An 18,899-nucleotide genomic window follows, 5' to 3' on the forward strand; every position below is an offset into this window, starting at 1 on the left:
CAGGTTTATCGCACAAATCACATGAATTCATGAGTAAAATAGAGTACTAGGATGCACCAAATTAAATGTTTTGTGCTCACTGTCGAAGTTGAACTACACTGAAGAGGTAGGGTATATCGTCCATGTAACTCCCCCTCCCCCTCCCTCTTTTTGTGCATGTTCTCCCCCTCGTCCTGCAGGAATAGACTCTCCCCATCCTCCTCCTTCTCCTCCTCCTCCGCTGCAGCCTTGACTCTGACACAGCCGGCATGACTGCAAACTGAGAGCTGCTCGCACAAAGAGGGGCACGTCGCTTCGCTTGAGACGCGTAAATCGCTCGTTTCGTTTCTTCCCGGCGAGGGGACGAAGGAAGACGGCTGATTCAAGGAGCGCTAAAGGAAGGGAGGAGCATCGAGAAAGCAGGTAAATGATGCGGGGAGATTGTTGGATGACGGGACGGGACGGTGGCAGGTCCTGCACCTCTCACCAGAGGATGCTTGTGCTCTTGTGCCCTTCTCTTTTATGTAACTTATGTTTTCCAGCGCTGGGTTTTGTCCGTCGTACGTGGTAATAGCAGGAGGTAAAGTGAGAGCGGATGAGAACACTTAGTTACGACCGGACGGGTTTGCGCGAGGAGGAACTGAGGGTCCTGGTGCAGTGGGATGAAATCAGGAAACATTTGGAAGACGTTCCAACTGCTGCACGATGACTTTGATGTAGGAAGTTATGAATGCATCTGCCTGTGCTGCAGTGCCAAGGGTATGCAGGAGAATGCAGCAGGACTGCACAGATTACCTTTGAATTATACATAGAGAGAGAGTACACAAATCAGGAGTCAAGCTTTAAATTAATTAGATGGTTTAATCTCCGTGAAACTCAGTGTCGTACAGTTAACTTGAGCTTTGAATCTCACAGGAATAAAGTTCCATATTGTGAAAAAATGCACATTTGAATGTAAGATTATTAAAAATTTGGTTTTATAAAAAGTCTCAAAACAAGATTAGGATGGGATAGGGGACACTGAAGTGGAGGGAAAGGAGAGTGTCCTAAACATTTCTGCAAAGCTTTTTCCATCATTGTGCAAAGTGATGCTTCTTCAGGGCCCAGTGGATGCAGAAAGCTGCCTCCTCTGGCTGAGAACGACCCTGCCTTTGTTTTCACCTTCCTTCCCTCCTTTCTGGTCGTCATTTTTTATGAGGATGAATTACTCTGAAGTCAGGCGGTGTCAGCATAAATCCTCTCAAGATGGAGTGAGGTTGTAAATCCAGGGCGCAGGTGCCTCCTCTAAACTCACCGCTGCTCCAGAAAGAGCCCGGGTTAGTCTAAAGTAAACATGGTCTCGAGTCTGTGGATGGACATTTACAGCAATTTAGTAGTAAAACTGGGTTTTGGGTGCTTATGATATATATTTTTTCTTTCTCACTCTTTCTTTGATCCCCATCCCGTTTAAAACTCCTGTGTTTTGTCCCCTGGCTCCAGGTCTGTCCCTGAAAACGTCAACGACTGAGGGAAAGGAACGCAGAACTGCCTCATCATGAATTTTGTAATGAAAGCTGCGCTGGGAGGTGAGTCGTCTGCCTCGGCGCGAGGTTGATTTAACAGCACTGCAGTGCTCAGGATTTAAAGGGACGCTGTCGAGGGCCGCTTGCTTTGTAGTTGTTGGTGGGACGTTGGGCTGTTTTTGCATCCTGCACCAAACTAAAGACCTCACTCTCTCACACACGCACAGAGTAACTTATGTGGGAAGAAAAGTCAAAGTCCTTGAAAGCAAGTGATAAAGAGAAGTGAGAATTAGAGCAAAAAAAAATTGAGTTTTTGTCCTTTAAATCCTTCAAGCTCTATCCTCTTGGATAATATTTGCCTCTAATTAGTCCTAATAATAGCTCTGCAACTGAACCACCTTGTCAGCTTTAGCTCCAAGGCAAAGAGCAGGAAAGTGGCACCGGCCGTTTTAATGCAGGGATCTCTCCCATTCGGCTCAGTCGTGCGTGCCGTCGAGCCGCTGCTCTCCAGGTTGCAGCAGTTAGCCGGCTACGGTTGAACGGCGGGGGCTGACGTGTAGCTCCCTCTCCTCCCCCCCCTCACCCACTCTGTCATCTCATTGGGATGCAGGAGAGGCAGCCGCCGCCGCCGCCGCCTCGCTCTGCATAAGCCTCTGCGTGCCCTGCAGCCGCACTGTGAATTCTTAAATCAACTGCATTGAGTCGGAGGCAGGGTTTAAGTCCGAGCTGCAGATACCAGATTTCAAGAGAGTGGGTGGGTTCGGTGCCTCAAGCCTGCTGCAAAGGGGCCCTTGCGCCTGTCGTTGTGAGCGGGTCGGCTCCAGTGGGTGCGGTAAACTTTACAAAGTTGTAGAGTTTGATGTGCAACACCAATTCTCTGTGGGATGAAGCTTTTTTTTTTATTTCAACCTACAGTTCCTTTCCAATTTAGATTGATTGACCTTATTTAGCGGAATGTCGACAAAACGACCAACTCAGCATAAAGGTTGGACTACAAATCATTATGAGGGCAGAGGCAGCCTGATAATGAAGCAAACCAATCAGTTAGATAATCAATCCAGGGATCTATTGATCTGCTGCTCAGTCTGTCAGTACATGTTAGTTAAAATCCACACGGCATCAATGGTCATTGCTTATCAGAGCATTTCTCAGCTCTAAATTCATTTCATTACATTCACATATTTCACTGTTTTTGCTGTCAGATATGTAACATAGGCAAAATATTGCAATATATTTGCTTGATGACATTTTTTAGCTTATTTAAAAGTGAATCAGGACAAAATTGAGCTGTGAACATTTCAAAATGACCAGTTTCTGTGATTTTACTTTGGGATAAGCACTTTAAAGTTTATCTAAATATCTGAAATAAAAGTTTTTGTTAACTTGATTTTTTAAAAAGGGGACCTGCTGGGGAGGGCGAGGAATCCATTATAACGGCTTGCAGTTCTAGTTTAAATTGTGATTTTAGTTTTAATTTAACAATAATATAGACACATCTACACATGCAATGAACGTACAATGTTTGTTGAAACAAACGCATTTCCAAATTTTAATCAAAGTTCTTTTATGAGCTTAAAATGCTAGACGCATTCGATACTTTAAGTATTCAGACTCCAATTATTTACCCTAAATAAAACATTTTTTTTTAAACTTAATTTTGAGTTGGCAACAATAACACAATGTTCTGTTTTCAGATTAAAACACAAAACATTCATATAAATTTTTTAAGCAACATAAATTTTGATTTTTTTTTAGCTAATTAAGAGACCAGAATTTAATATTTACTAGATTACTGAATGTGTTTCAGTACGGTCTCCACCAGTATTACACACTGCTGTTGGGTTCTGGTGTTGACCTTAATAGTACCTCATTAAGCAGAACGAGGTCCGCTTCTGGGGAGTCCAACAGAAACTGGAATGCAATCGGCTGTCACGCTTAACGAGTTACACACATTTTTTTCTTCTTTTAAAGTTAGCTGTAAATCTAAAGTAAGTCCAAAAGATTGTTTGAAATTTAGAATTTTGTGAACATTGTCAGGATTATAATACAAAAAACAGAGAAAAACAACAACAATGAAATCAGTTGCTGCATCAGTCATTTTTACACATTGTATGAAATTAAGTTTTCCTCTTCACACTTTAGTGAAAGTGAACCTCCATTAGCATCTATGTTTTATATACGAGGATATATATATTCTAATTATTTCCCATTGTGATATTTGTGGTTTTCATGCAGATCTTATATGGCTTAAATATATATACAGTACAGACCAAAAGTTTGGACACACACAGTTGTGTCCAAACTTTTGGTCTGTACTGTATATATATATATGCAAATGTAACCATCCATTCATCCATTCTACTCACATATTTCTGTTGAGGGATGCAGGGAGGCTGGAAGCTTATTTCCCAGCATGCATCAGGGGAGATGCAGAGAGCTTCATGTCTCCAGTCCACAACAAGGCCAAGACAGAAAGCCATTCACACACACCTGCAGTCACAGTTAAAATAAAACATGCTTCCTTTAATTAACATCATTTTACAAATTTTAAATGAACTTGGGGTTCTCGTGTTGCACCACTTTGCATAAAAAGTAATGAAAGTGGAATTTGTAGCGTGTTGCCATGTAAAATTGAGGCTGAGGTCACTTTACCTCCTGCTACTACAACACATGGCAGCCAAATAATTTTAAAAACGAATGATTTAAATGTCAGAACTCCAGAACTAAAAGAGTTCCCTTTCTTCTAAAAATGCTGGTATCTGTGCTCATATGGCTTTCATCTAATGTAGGGTGAGGCACTCTATTAAACCCAACAGAGCTGCACAGTGCGTTGAACTGCAGCTGCCATCGCAATGGCTACGTGTTCGATATTGCTTTTACAAAAGACCGCTGGATGCAGTAATTGGATGGTGTATTTCAAGTGCAAAGAATTCACACTGTGCAGAAATATTAAATTTACCCAGGGTTATGGTAAAAAATGGTGCATAATTTTTTCCACCAAAAGAATTTGTAAAACAGCAAGTTGACTGATCCATCAGAAATGTCTAACTGAATTTACATACTTAACCTGTATTTTACCAAGCCATAGTAAATTTTCCATATTAATACTGTTGTAATTACAGTTTATTTTGTAAACTAGTCTACATGTTTAAGGTTTGTTTTTCCTGGCAGCCAAAACTGCTTTTTATGTATTAAAAGTAGATTTTTTTTGAGCATTTAAATCAGGAAACAGACTCGTTTATCACGTAGTGGAAGAAGCTGGTCAAACTTGATGTTTCTCCACAGCGACAGTGTCAATTGTTAACAGCACAAATATAAAACGGAGTAGAATGAAAATCCCTTTTAAAATAAGACATTTTGTGGTAGGCACAAAGATTTATTTGTCAAGGTCAAAACATGGATTGCCTTGCTTAGTTTTAGGGACTTGAGAGTCTTAAAAAAAATCTACTAGTTCTCAGGATGATGGCGATGGAGAACGACAACAATTTATTTAACCGCGAGAGTTGAGTTGAATTGTTTTTCCATTTTCCCCTCTTTCTGTAAGACTGTGTTTAGACACCATACTTGGTTTGGGTCAGGAAAATGTTGCTTCGGCAACCTAACTGGACAGTTTATACGCCATCACAATGATATTTGCTGAGACGGTGGTTTGAAATTTTATGTCAGCCCCATAACCTTGAAAGATGGGAAACAAAATAAACCAGGCTGCATTTTACTGTCTACATTTTTCAAGTTGCAGAAGGCAGATTCTCTACTGGAAACTTCCTGGGTCCGTTTTTTTTTTTTGCCTGTTTAGTTTCAACTGTGTTTTCCAAAGCTGCGGCACTGTGAGGATGAGTCTTCGTGACTGAGAGAATGCTTCCAGTGCATTAAGTAATCCTCTAAGGCGGCTCTAGTTACAGATACGGGGAGGAAGACGGAGCGTAGTTGAACTGAAATGACTCAGCAGGGCTATAATTTGATACTCGCCTGGCTTGCTTGGCTCTGCCATGAGCAACCACAGCTGAAAACTGTATGTCACCTGATGCCCGAAACAGTTAAAAGATGCAAACCTGTGACTAAGAAGAGCGACTAATGACGTAACACCTTTTGGACAAGAGAAAAATCCTACTTTGTATTAGACCGCTAGCTAAAAACCTAAAAGCTAAAGCCTAAGCTAAAATTTACCATTACCGACAGTAATGAAGCTTCCCAAAAACCTTATTTTCCCCAGACGTTTATTCATGAGTCTCCTCTAAATGAACGTACCAAACCACTGGAACGCTTAAGACACAGTTTAGTTAGTGATGGGTCATTGTTTGAAAGGAATTAAACAGGCTAGCAAACAGCTTCTGCTGAGGAACTAAAAGCCAAAGTTAAATATTTGTTCCCGCTCCAGAGTGCTCGAGAACTGACCCTGCACTTACAAAACTCAGAAAATCTGAAGCTATATCGCATTCCCTTTACCGTAGAAGTTTAAACTTGGGGCTGGGAATGACTTCACAAGTTGACCAGTCAACGTACTTGGAGAAATCAGGATTCCACCAAGTAGCCATTATGCGTAGTACGACTTACAAACATTGTTTTAAACTCTACTTTGCGCATCCAAACATCACTTTTAACTCTTACAAGTGTGTCCTTCAAAATAGACACGTTTCCACCACTCCTTACTACTGTCGATGGGAGGAGCGGCCATATTGGATCGTTTGATTCTCTGATTTTCCAAGTGGGAAATCCAGAGGGGGGGTTTTCCAGTTGGTTTTTCCAACCCACTGTGACAGATTGGATCATTGGTATAAAAAAGACCTTTCAATGAGCTCCAACGTCTGGAGCTCAAATTCAATTTAAAACACTACTCTGTTGACATAAGTTCAGTCAAACTACAAAGGCCTCGAGCAGAAATATGACTGCCTTAGCGAAAATGTCACGAATGCAGCCAACTCTTAGCCAATTGTAGAGAGGAAGGAATGAAGTGGAAGGAAACTGATACGTTAATTTCAAGCAGATAAAAATCTAAAAAGCGTGATGTGCAAATGGAATCAGTCCCCTTTGCTCTGATGACCCCAAATTAAATTCTGTGCAACAGATTGGCTTCAGAAATCGACTACTTAATCAACAGAGTTGCCATTTCTGTAAATTAATGGTTGAGGGTAAAGTTGTGAAGAAGCTTAAAGGTGAATTGACTTCTCAAATAATTTCCCAAGATTTGAAGATCTCACAGAAAATGGAAAAGGGTATGACACAAGAATCCTCCTAAACTGACAGGCCAGGGAAGGAGAGCTTTAGTAAGAGAACATGCCTCCAGAAAAGTTGATACTCTGCAGAACACCAAGTAAAAATTAAACATGCCAGAGGCCTTATAGTGATTCTGTTCTTGCACGGGCCCACCACAATTATTTTGTTTTAAACCATATTGACTCATCAGTCTTTCTTATTGAAATAATTTATCTTAATTGTAAAATCTCTTCTTCTTCTATATTATGATTCATAGAAAGCAATGAATGACCCTACTATTAAGTGCAGTGTATTTAAAAGACCTGCTTTTGTATTTATTTCGGAGCAATTATTACCAGCTGTCATTTATTTGGTCCTAAATTCTAACATATGTGGATCCAGTTTTACACTGTTCACTATCAAAGAGGGAATCACATGTAAGTGAAGTTATTTCAGGGGAAATGAAACAAGAGACACCTTGAGAGACTCCTTCCTCCCCCGATTCCCTGAAAGTGGAGATAATTTCTTTAAACGGCTTTGTAACACGATTGGCTGATGGATCGGGTCTTCAGTACATAATGGGCAAACCTACACACACACACACACACACACACACCCTCCCCCCCACAGATTCTCTGTTACGCTGGCAAAAACAAAATTGTGTTTGAAGTTACATTAATCTCCTTATTGAGTTCGTTTCTTTTGTTTTGATTTGATTTTGAAGATATTTTTGTACTGAGCAAAAAAGCTTTTCTCATGACGACTGATTCTTACAAAAAAATGGATTCATTTATATAATAAATATTCTAATAGCATGAGAGTAGAGGTAAAGAGTGCACACCTAAGACAAAGAGAAATTTATGACAAATTTACCATTAACATTACTTTTGTCTTGTGAGAAAAGAATGAGGCGAATATAATAAATTATATTAACTGATAATCATCGTTTATCATCTATCTTTTGCAAATTAATCTAGATAACTTGTCCTTTATCAGGCCACTACTTTTTAAAGTTTGACCAAAACTATAATGTTCAGACTTCGATGAATATAAATGCTCAATGGTTGAATATTAGTTAAAACCAAACAACTTTAGTCCAGACTAGGCCTGTCGCTGTAATAAATTTTGCTAGACAATAAATTGTCTCAGGAATTATTGTAGTAAATGATAACTCTGTCATTTTGATTTCATTTTCAACTAATATTATAGAAAGATGGCACAGTAATGGGGGAAGACCCACTCAAAGATAAATATATACTGTATGTATATATATTAATTTCAAAGGAACATTTAACACTGGAACCAGAAAACATTTTAAATATCCAAAATAAACAAACAAAACAACAATAATTAAACTGAATTTTAAGAAAGTAACAGTCATTAACAGTCAGGCAAAAGAGGCAGGAAGTGCAGGCTAACTACTTCCTACTGGGTATCAAATGTTTGTTTCTCAAAACAGCGGCTTTAAATTATGTTAAAGGCGAGCCTCTCTTTAACGACTGTTGCCCGAATGGAAATCATCGCGCTCATTTAAATTTATCATGATTGATTTATTGCTTATTGTGACAGGCGTAGGTCCAACAGCATAGAGAAAATAACCAAGCAGTTTTTGTAGTTGAAGTAATTACATCAGTTCACATTTAGTCTCGGCTTAAAACCGGCTTCCAGAGACGAGCATCTCGTTCACATCCTAATAACGTTTGATAAACAGTTGGCAGTTCTCTCTGAGCAAAAGTTCATTGTTTTGTGACTTAGGTCAAATCTAAGTTAAGGGGAAGTTACAGGCAATAAAAACCTACAGTAAAAAAAAAAAAAGAAGAAAATTGGTTTGATAAAACAAGGAAACAATGGAAAGTAAAAAAAGTAAACAAATAGATTTTTCCTCACAGATGTTGCACTGTCATCTTCATGCCGAGACTTTTTTACGTTTAGACCTAGTTTACACAAAATCTGATTGTGTAGCAGCTTTATGGAAACTTGTGATGGTTCATATGAAGAAAACATCGCAAAAACAGGCAGTTCAAATGAATATGTCAGAAGAAAGCGATTTTATTTACGACATATCTTCAACACCATCAACATAAATCGCATCAAAACCAAATGTTACGGAGCAGAGAAACTGACAGATGTGTCTTCCTTGAATAAAGTTGTTACATATTAGAGTTGAGTTTTGTGAATTTCTTGCAGAAAGCTTCCTTAAATGTGTTTACAAAAATGCCGTGCAAACAGACAAGCCATTAAGCTGTGCATATGACACGAGGATTTAGTGCAAAACAAAGCTGTTTTCAACCACAGCCCCGATTGTTATTCTGCTTCTGGGAGGAAACTAAAATGAATCCAAAGCATAAAAATGCTGAGGAAAAAGTGCTACTGCTCTTCTTTGTTACGCCACATTTCTGCTGTCGTTAATACCCACGGACCCGGTCTGTCCAACCAGGCGATGGATTTACAAGAGCCTTCCTCTGAGAAGAGGGCAGATTAAGGCGCTGTTTATCTGATGCTACTAAAAGTTCCAGCACTGGGAAAGTTGGCTGAGGTTAGCGATCTTTCCCACTTTCCCCAGAGGCTTTGGATTTAACAAAGACTTAGCAAAGAGGCAATTTAGCAGAGAGGATTTAAGAAATGACACCCTTTGTCTCGCTGCTGAGTTCAAGTATTATTGAAATGAATCGTGGTGCAATTAGGCCAAAACAGCTATCTGGACACTCGGGTTTAGCCAATAATGATGACTTAATTTTAACAGGGCTGGTGTGAGGCGTCTGCACGTATGTTCAGTGCAGTTTGTATAAAACCGGCACCAAGAGAGGCTGAAATTAAATGTTTTTCTGTTAAAACCTTTGTTAGGTTTTGTATTCTCAGTGCTTTTGGCAACGATGTGCACATACAAGACATCTAATCTGAACACATAACCCCCCATGCATATTTTATGCAAATGTGAAATAGTTGAAAAGCATAAATCTGGAGTATTAACAAAACAATAATCAGGTTTGAACAGATTATCTTAATCTGCTGAATTTGAGCATTTTGTTCACTTAGACTAAATTAGCTTCACTTAGGGTTACATGTATGGATCCTAATTTGCGTATTCAAGGTTAAAAACATATTTTGAGGGGACTAATTTGAGTTTCAAAGACTGTTCATTTCAATATCTGCAGAAAAAAAGAGGCATGCTGGGTAATATAGTAGTGTTTCTCTGCTAGCGCCACTTGTGCTTCATGTTTTCCTATGAATGCATTGTTTGTCAGGACCTTAACCCACTTCAGTTTATATAGTCACTCTCTCCTCATGAATTCAAAGCGAAAGTGTGTAGAAGCTGTCAAGAGGCACACTTTAACAGGTTTAAGAGCACATATAGAATATGTAAATGCAGCCAGTGACTGGGACTCACACCAGATACTTTATATTCAGTTTATGCGTTTGCATTTTGCTCTTCACGAGAATTTATTTACATGATGTGTTCATTTAAACACGCAGGGCAAGAAAGGCTAAACCCCACCAGATCTTATGGATATAAGCCAGAAATTAAAGCAAACAATTTATGTGCACACACGTCTCCTTCGCTCCGTTTACATCTCTTCCTTCTCGTAGCAGAAGTGCCAAATGTGTGGTAATTTCTCCCCCTGCAGGAAAATCTGTGACCTCATTGAATTTTTTCCCCTCGTCAAAATACTTCAGTCTATTGTTATTCTCTACTAAAAGTACAAGGCTATTTATTGGCTCCCTTTGGCAAAGATGTGGAAAAAGGCTCAGAATAAATGTGGCGTTTTTTTATTTTAACATAATCTTACACAGAAAATTTCAGAAAAATCCAACCTTTACTTTGAGGACATTTATATGGCTGTTTGTTATCTGATTGTTGGTTTATAAAGCACTAAATGATCTCAGGCCAAAATGCATTTCTGCGTTAGACAACATTTAGTTCTACTCTCTTCAACTCCCTGGAAACCTGATGTGTGCGGGAAACGTCTAAATCAGGACTAAAAACATTTCTGTTTACAAACTGTTTAGGTCAAAGAATCTCACTACTGAACTGTTTGATCACTGATGAGTGACTGACAAATGAGATTATTGAGAGTTAAATGAAAAATTATATTTACACTTAACTCTTTCTTTTTACACAATGTTTTTGGTGCTTGACATTAATTTGTCCTTTTCAACAAAGCTTAAAGTTTAAAAAAAAAAAATTATTTTATTGTATTTCCATTGATGTCATATAAAGTACCTATGAATGCATGGTGTAAACATCCCTTCTTGAAAGTAAGTGTTTTTAACAAACCTACCAGAGGCACAATTATTGGTACTCCTGTAGTTGCTACTATGTGAGACTTTCTTTGACCAAAAAAAAAAAAAAAACAGCAATTAGTCTTCAACCTAACATTTCACAAGCTTGTAACACACAGAGTGACGCCCTTATCCTAAGTTCACACCAAAGGTTTTCTGCTGGATTCAGGTCCAGTTTGTTCAGAGAAGGAGGTTGGATTAAGTTTTCATGCTTTCTTGAAGTGGTTTTATTCTTACTGCACTAAATGGGAGCTTGTGCCTTACCAGAGGCATGAAACTCTGAAAAACTCTAAGCCTCCAGAGCAGAGGGTAAGACTATCTCCTTTTTCCTAAGATGTTTGGTCCATGCTAGCTTGGCACCTCTTTATCTGATGAAGCACCCATAATTTGCATTTTCTTTCTCGTGACATTTTAAAAGTTTGATCAAAATTCGCAAGACAATTGGAAACTTAGCTGGTAGAACCCAAAACGATACTGACGTCAGACTTAAACAACAACTACACCCGATGGTTGGTATAGTTTTTTTTTAACCTTTATTATCCTTACTGTGTGGTGTGTACTTGGAATATGAGTATAGGTTCTTGTCTAGCCTGGTGGCTAAAAGAAATGTGTGTCTGTGTCACGTCTTATTTATATCCCAGGGAAACAAAAACTCATTAGAAGATCCAAGAAAGTGTAGTCAATTAAATAACGAATATATATATTTTAAGAAAGGTGTCACATTCCTTTTAAATGGACCGTTAAGGCTGTAGTTAAATGTGTCTCTAAATATACTCATTTAGGTATTTAGTAATTTTATTTCCATCTACTGGTTTTCGAGGAGCGAATGCCAAAGTCTCTTCTTCCTTCAGCAACTTAAGTTTGATTTATGGAAAAATCAATGCTCCTCGTTGTCGCTGGAGGCTTTTCTGAGGGTCTGAGCTGATACAGCGTCGGTTAAAAAGGAGCAAGTGGACTTCAGCTGCAGTCACTAATTTCAAGGTGGCACTTTTATGCAGGGTTAAGCCCAGGTATTTGAACACTAAGCTTACGGCTGCATAACACTGCTGGTCATACAGTGAAAACCATGTTAACATTGTTCTCCATTCCTGGTAGGAGAGGAATCTCAATAGTGTTTTTTATTCAGTTTTTGCCATAAAAAGCTACTTAAAAGAACTATTTGAAGGACGGTCCATTCAAGTAGTCATCTGATTTATTAGCCATATTAAGATGTTTTGCCTCTCTCTCCCTCAACATGCTGAAGTTTGATTTTATTATGCTGAATGAGTCGAAACTCCAACTGTACTGCGGGCAGCTGCAGACGTCTCTGCTGTTTATTTTTTCCCCTCAAATGCCTCTTTCCTTCCTCTTCTCTCCATCTCGTTCTAGTCGTCCCCTCTCTGCTTGTGTTGTTTTCTTCCTCGTCATCTTCCTCGGCTGTCGCACGCTCACCAGTCTGTGTGTGGCCGCTCATGAACTGAAGGGCAATCCTGCTGATGGAGCAGCTTGGCTAATTGGACAATAACGCCTCAAAGAGATAGCCCGCTTCCCCATTTTGTTTCCCAAGATTAGTCTGTTGGTAACACAACATTGAAATTATCTTCCTCCTTTTTTCCCCCCTCCCTTCTTCTGTTCATTTGTCTACTCCGGTCTTCAGCTAAATTTCTCCTACCACTGGCATTTCTGTTCATTGTGTTGACAAAGATGGCTTTAGACAGACTTATTTTTATTTTTGCGTGGTACTCGGTAGATTTCCGGTGATGGAAATGGTTAGTTCGGACAGGCAGGAAAACTAGTTCTCTCTTTTTATACAACTATCTCCCCCTTTTAAAAGCAATATATTTGCTTAAATGAAGGGACTTCCATTTCAAATAATACTGCGGAAGAATTCGAAAGGGCATTAGATCTTCCTTAGTTTGTCGCACGACATAAATCTTCCTAAACGTCAGATTTGGGCGAATCATTTTGCCCCCGATGTCCATGCGATACTGCAGAGTCGCGTCAGCCAACACAACCCTACAACATCCAGAGCCTTAAGGAACTCAGGGCAGATCTCATCCACCCCCTGCCACCGAGGAGCTTTTTAACCACCTCGGCGACCTCGTCCCCAGAGATTGGAGAGCCCAACCCAGAGTCCCCAGGCTCAGCTTCCTCAATGGAAGGCGTGTTGGTGGGATTGAGGAGGTCTTCGAAGTATTCTGCCCACCGGCCCACAACATCCCGAGTTGAGGTCAGCAGCACACCATCCCCACTATAAACAGTGTTGGTGCCACACTGCTTCCCCCTCCTGAGACGCTGGATGGTGGACCAGAATCGCCTCGAAGCCGGAAATGTTAATCCATACAGATGAAATGTCAATGTCTTTAAAAAAAATCCCCCAAAATGTTTTTTTTTCTGCATTTGTTGCATAAAATCTTCGCTTTGTTATGAATAGTCTCATAGGTTTGACAGTCTCGGTTCAGTTTACCCCGGATGAAAACAGGCCACAGACCCGTCAACATAACATTTCAAGTTGAAAAATAAATGACTACCTGTATGTACTGTGTAAAACAAAATATAAAGAAATTAAACAAAGCAGGTGATTCGTGGATTTTACTCTTTACTGTTTTAGGCAACTTTGGTTTTGTGTTCTTTGCCATTAGAATATAGAACGAAACTCCTAAAGCCCTCTACGTGACCAAAGCTTTCAGTTGGGTTCATTCATTCACCGTTTTTTGCCTTTAGGTCTTCTGCCTATAGATGTTCTTCTCCCTAGAAATACTCCAGTTCCATAGATCCACTCCAGGTAGACATAAGTTGCTCGAAGCCCAGAAGGGATATATTGTCCCTTCCATGGATTCTGGATCTGCCTGGTGGTGTGCTCCCATTGGGGTGTGCCTGAGACAACCAGGAGCCATTTTGGTTACCTTAACTGACTTCTTTCATGACAGAGAGTCAGCGGCCCTGTGAGGGAAGACTCATCTCGGCCGGTTTCTTCTGGGATCTAAGGCATTTGGTCATTATCCATATCTCCAGATCACAGGAGAGGGTTGGATTTGAGACAAACCGGTTGGTGCTTTTTAGTACAGCCAGAGCAGCAGCCACATAACATATCCTACCATCACTCACAGGCAACTGACTCTTTACATCTACGTCAATTAATCACACGAGGCGCCAGGACAGACGTTGGAAATGAGGGACAGGAGGAGTGAACTGTGATTGTTTTCCCAAGTTGATTTTACCATTACACCCATGGGTTCTACTTGTTCAAGTCGAGTTAATTTGTCTGTGGAAGTAGACCTTAATGCTCAGTGGTAAATGAAGACAAAGAGAGATTGTGTCTTGTAATATTGTCCATTATCTAAACACCTTCAAACTAAGGATTAGCTCAGCCACTGAACCCTACCTACTGTGTAGAAGATAGACTCAAGGTCAAGCAAGCAGACACAGCTCTTATTTTGGGACTATTTATCCCATAAAAGCAACCTAAATACTCTTTATTCCTGAAGGACGCCCCAATAAATCACGCTAATGGATATGGTGGAAAGTCTTCTCTAGATTCACAAGCTACATGTGGCTTGAACAACCAAACTCATGAAATTCTCAGCAATTCCCTGAGAATAACAATCTACATGAGGAAAAAAGCTAAGTTACAGGATTGAAGGCTCAATCACCAGCAAGCCTCCCTCCAGTTGCCATTTGCAATGATCATCTAATAGCTATTAGTCTTTTCTTTCCCCTGAGGCCATTTTGCCAGAGAGAACCTATCAGAAGCCAAAGTCTCGCACAACAGATGCTCCAAAAGTTTCTATCATGGCAGACTGGAGGAAAAATGAAATTCATGCTCACTCTATCAAAACAGCTTGTTCAAATGTCATGACTTCCATAAAATCTTTACCTGGAATACTCTTTGTGTGCAATCTGTTCTGTCAAAATGTTTTCCTTTTATGTCTCATCCTACGTCTGCCTCCGTTTAATTCACTTCATCCCACAGTCTTGCTTGAATTTTCCGACACTAAAGTCTCAGGGACCAGCTGGAGCCGTCACTGTACCTGATGTCTCTGTTTTACGATGCCGTCTTTTTGTTTCTCAGGAGGCCCCCCTGATGTGGGCAAGATGCTGGGCGGGGAGGAGAAGGAGGAGGACCCCGATGCAGCAAAGAAAGAGGAGGAGCGACAGGAAGCGCTAAGGCAGCAGGAGGAGGAGAGGAAGGCCAAATATGCCAAGATGGAGGCTGAGAGGGAACAGATGAGGCAAGGCATCAGGGATAAGGTATGATGTAAACCACATCTGCCGTCTGAGTGTAGCGAGTCATTAACCAAAGGGAAAGAAGAGGAAATAGAAACAGATTACTAGCCATTAGATTATTAGGAAAAACAAAGAATGCCAATTTCCCAGAGAAGTTTTTAATTGACACGCTAGCTCATTAAGGGGAAAGTCAATATTTTTAAACAAAAATGACTTGATTGAACAGCTCCTGAAAAGTGTAATAATCCGAAAATAATGCGCGACGTGATCATTTACGTTTCTTCTTAAAGCCAATTTTGACCTGCGTAACGACATTTGCTATTTTTAGTGGTAGCTTTTTTTTTCTCTTCCTTTTGTCTTATTTTTAACTTGCTGTTTAAAATACATCAGACATGGATCAGGACGTTGTGCAGAACAAAAAGAGACAAAAGGCTGAGAAAAGGGACTGGGATTTATCAGGCAAAAAGATAGAGAGCTGATGAGGAAATATAACTAAATCAGAAGATGATGCAGATTTTCTGAGTACTATGATTGCTTATGAATGATTATGTGGCTTACAGCAGGGTATCTCCTTAAAAATGTTCCACCCAAATCAGAACTGGGCTTAAAGTGAGACAAAATGGATTTGAGTTGATTAGTTTCCCTAAAAATAATTCCCTATTAAAGCTCTTCTCGCCCAGACTGAGAAATTATAACAAAAACAAAACGTCAGGTGACTGGATAAACAAATCTTCACTCTCAAAAGACTATTCAGTAGTTTTTCTACAGGTACTAAAACAATTGTATGAACTCTGGTAATTTAACTGTCATTTTAGTAGATTAAAACTTCACTTTATCAGGTAAGATAAGGAGTTTTTTACTCACTGGAAACTTTGTATTGACTAATTCATGTCGACTTTGGCAATAATACCGAACCTAGTTGAAAACTGATGATTCAAATTTCCTATAGTCTACTTCTTGCCCATTATAAGAAAGTTATGTGACTTCAAAAAATTATAATTACCAGCATAAAGTGTTTTATTGCTATTTAATTTGGATCAGGTGTCCATTTCTCATGTTCTGTAAGAGTTAATTGGCCCACAAAGGGTTCAGTACCTTGAACAATGCTTTAGGGTGTAATATTAAATCTACATTAGTTTATAGTCAATAATGTAATTTATTGAGATTCAAGTATTTTTGTGATAATCGTTCTAGAATTTGTCCAGGAATTTATATATAGGGTACTGTGGTATAATTTAAGGGTACCAACTGGTTCATTGTACAAAATGGAATCTTATTTTCGAGGCATAATGGCAACGTCTGGGTTCAAAGTGGAAATACACATTGAATAAGGATCCAATGTGTCACATAGCAACTTGATCCTTTTCTTTTTTTTTCATATGCATTTTGTCTTTGCATTACTCACCATTCTTGTTCTGTGTATTAATGCCAGTATGGGTTGAAGAAGAAAGAGGAGGCCGAGGCTGAGGCAGCGGCTGCTGCGGAGGAGCCCGCAGCCGGCAGCTTGACCCGACCCAAGAAAGCCGTGCCGGCCGGTTGTGGGGATGAGGAGGAAGAAGAAAGCATCATGGACACAGTGATGAAATACCTGCCAGGCCCTCTGCAAGACATGCTAAAGAAGTAGCTTAGCCAGCTAACTAAAGCTAACACTGTCTGGCTGAATTTGCAGGCTACATTCACAAGGTTGGCTTGAATCGGGTTTTTATTGTCAATGTAGATCCAACATAGAATTTAGAGGAGTGTTTCGGTGTCAAATCACAATTTTGTAGTAGGGAAACTTCTCAGATGTGAACAAACAGACTACACTGACTCAGCAACCGGGTGAATGTTAGCTAGATTGATGTTAGCTTCAGCCATGTTAGATTTCAAAGCTAACAACATGTGGAGGGCTAAAGTCACATTTCAGATGGGTTACCCTTCTAGTTTGAGACATTTTGAACTTTTTGTTTTCTCCTCTGCATTAGCTGCAGTATGGAAAAATATATCTGTCCACCACCTTCACTCAGTTTGTACATAAAAAAAATTATAAAAAAAAGTAACGCATACATCAAGGTGGGCAAACAATCATAGATATCACATATAAAAGAATACATAAGTGGCTATTTAAAAGAAGAAGAAGAAAAAGATATATCTGGATAAGCCATATTTTAAGAACAATTTAAAGACTACTGTTGTATGTTCCTAAAGTTTATGTTATGTGTGTTCTGTCTGATATTTATGTAAAACCTTTTGCACACAGTGTTACACGTAATCTGTAAAACCTTTTTGTCTGTCTTCCAGACACACTCCCTCAAAGCGCAACGCGTTCCATGTTCATATTGTACGGTGTTCAGAAATGTTTCTACTTCCTTGCTCAGTGTCATGTCCTGCATGCCATTTGTCTGGAGAGTTTGTTGTGTCGTCATGTATTAAAATCCACCTGGTTGCTGTCCATCTTATTTCTTACCATGCAAAAAAATATCGAGGCAATAACTTAAGTTTGACTGTGTTTACTTCCATGTTGATATAACCGTTAATTATAATAATAATAATTATAACAACAACAATAATAATAATATCAGTAGTTTAAAAAAAAGCAATTAGATATGTATGTATTCAGGAAACTAATTTTAATTTGCTTGGTGTCTCTCTTTTTTGTTTGTTTGTTTTTTTTTTTGTCATTTTGAGGAAGAATGACTGCTGTAGCTGTTTTACGCAACAGCCAAAACCTTAAGCTATCAGCCATAAGACCAGAAGTTACAGTATCTATACTGCTACAATCAGGATCAATGGGAAGGAATACATGACATGTGAATGAGATAAAGGTTTTTTTTTCCTCTTTGTTTTAGAAATTATATCAAAGAGACCAAGTCTTGTTGGAGAGAGGCCACTTTCCTTCAATACACAATCCCAGCCTGCTGATTTTGTTTTACAGAAAATAACAGAAGCAAGTGTTTCAAAGGGTTCAGTGTTACTGTTCTGGATGGAGGTTATGCAGAATGACAAGAGCAATAACGGATTAAATATATGTTTCTGCCTGAGATTCAATAAAGACTTAAAATCCCGCTCACAGACACGAGAAGTGTGTTTTTTCTGTGATCAGACTTACAAAACAGCGGAAGGAAAAACTGTAAACTTATTTTTTGTGTCTTGTGCATCTGGATGTTTTATGGCCTTTTTTGGATTTGAATTGGCTTTCTACATTTTTGGTCACATCTGCACCCATTAAATGTAAACAACACTTCAGCAGCTTGATATTTTATTTATTTACTTGACTTCAAGCAATGGGATTACTTTATTTTCTTTTTTTTTTAAATTTCCATAAAATGGAAAGGGCTTAATTGGGCACTTTCTGCCAAAAAAAAAAAAAAAAAATCAAGAAAAGAGATTTCAGTGCGCTAGTTGTTTAATAAAACTTGCCAATTTTTAGAGATGGATAGTAACTGCATTTATTCATTTACTTGACATATTTTTGGGGGAGTAAGGGTTCTGGGAACGAGTTACGAGTAGTTTTACTGCCCTGTACTTTTTACTTTTACTTTTATATAAAGGAGCATAGCAACTCCTTCAATTCGTGGATCCTGAGCTAATCGCGAGGAACTTTACTTACTAGACAACATGATATAGGCAAACAAAAACAAACATGTTTTATTGTGATTTTCTATCTGAAGTGGCTATTGTTCTGTAATATTGATATAGTCGACGGCAAAACTTCATCCCCAAACATTTTTCATATTATAACCATTCATAAACTGTTCT

At 39.1% G+C, this 18,899-nt stretch overlaps 1 protein-coding gene across 1 annotated transcript; it reads left to right on the forward strand.

Moving 5' to 3' along the window:
- Positions 1 to 211: 211 nt before the first annotated feature.
- cplx2a (complexin 2a) lies at positions 212 to 18,214 on the forward strand. The gene is made up of 4 exons (XM_032563841.1): positions 212 to 402; positions 1,459 to 1,544; positions 15,007 to 15,185; positions 16,594 to 18,214. Exons 2-4 carry the CDS (start codon positions 1,514 to 1,516, stop codon positions 16,783 to 16,785), a joined length of 402 nt encoding a protein of 133 aa, XP_032419732.1. The 5' UTR covers positions 212 to 402; positions 1,459 to 1,513; the 3' UTR covers positions 16,786 to 18,214.
- The last annotated feature ends 685 nt before the right edge of the window (positions 18,215 to 18,899 follow it).

The sequence above is a fragment of the Xiphophorus hellerii genome, chromosome 5 (assembly GCF_003331165.1).
Source record: "Xiphophorus hellerii strain 12219 chromosome 5, Xiphophorus_hellerii-4.1, whole genome shotgun sequence".
Classification (NCBI taxonomy): domain Eukaryota; kingdom Metazoa; phylum Chordata; class Actinopteri; order Cyprinodontiformes; family Poeciliidae; genus Xiphophorus; species Xiphophorus hellerii.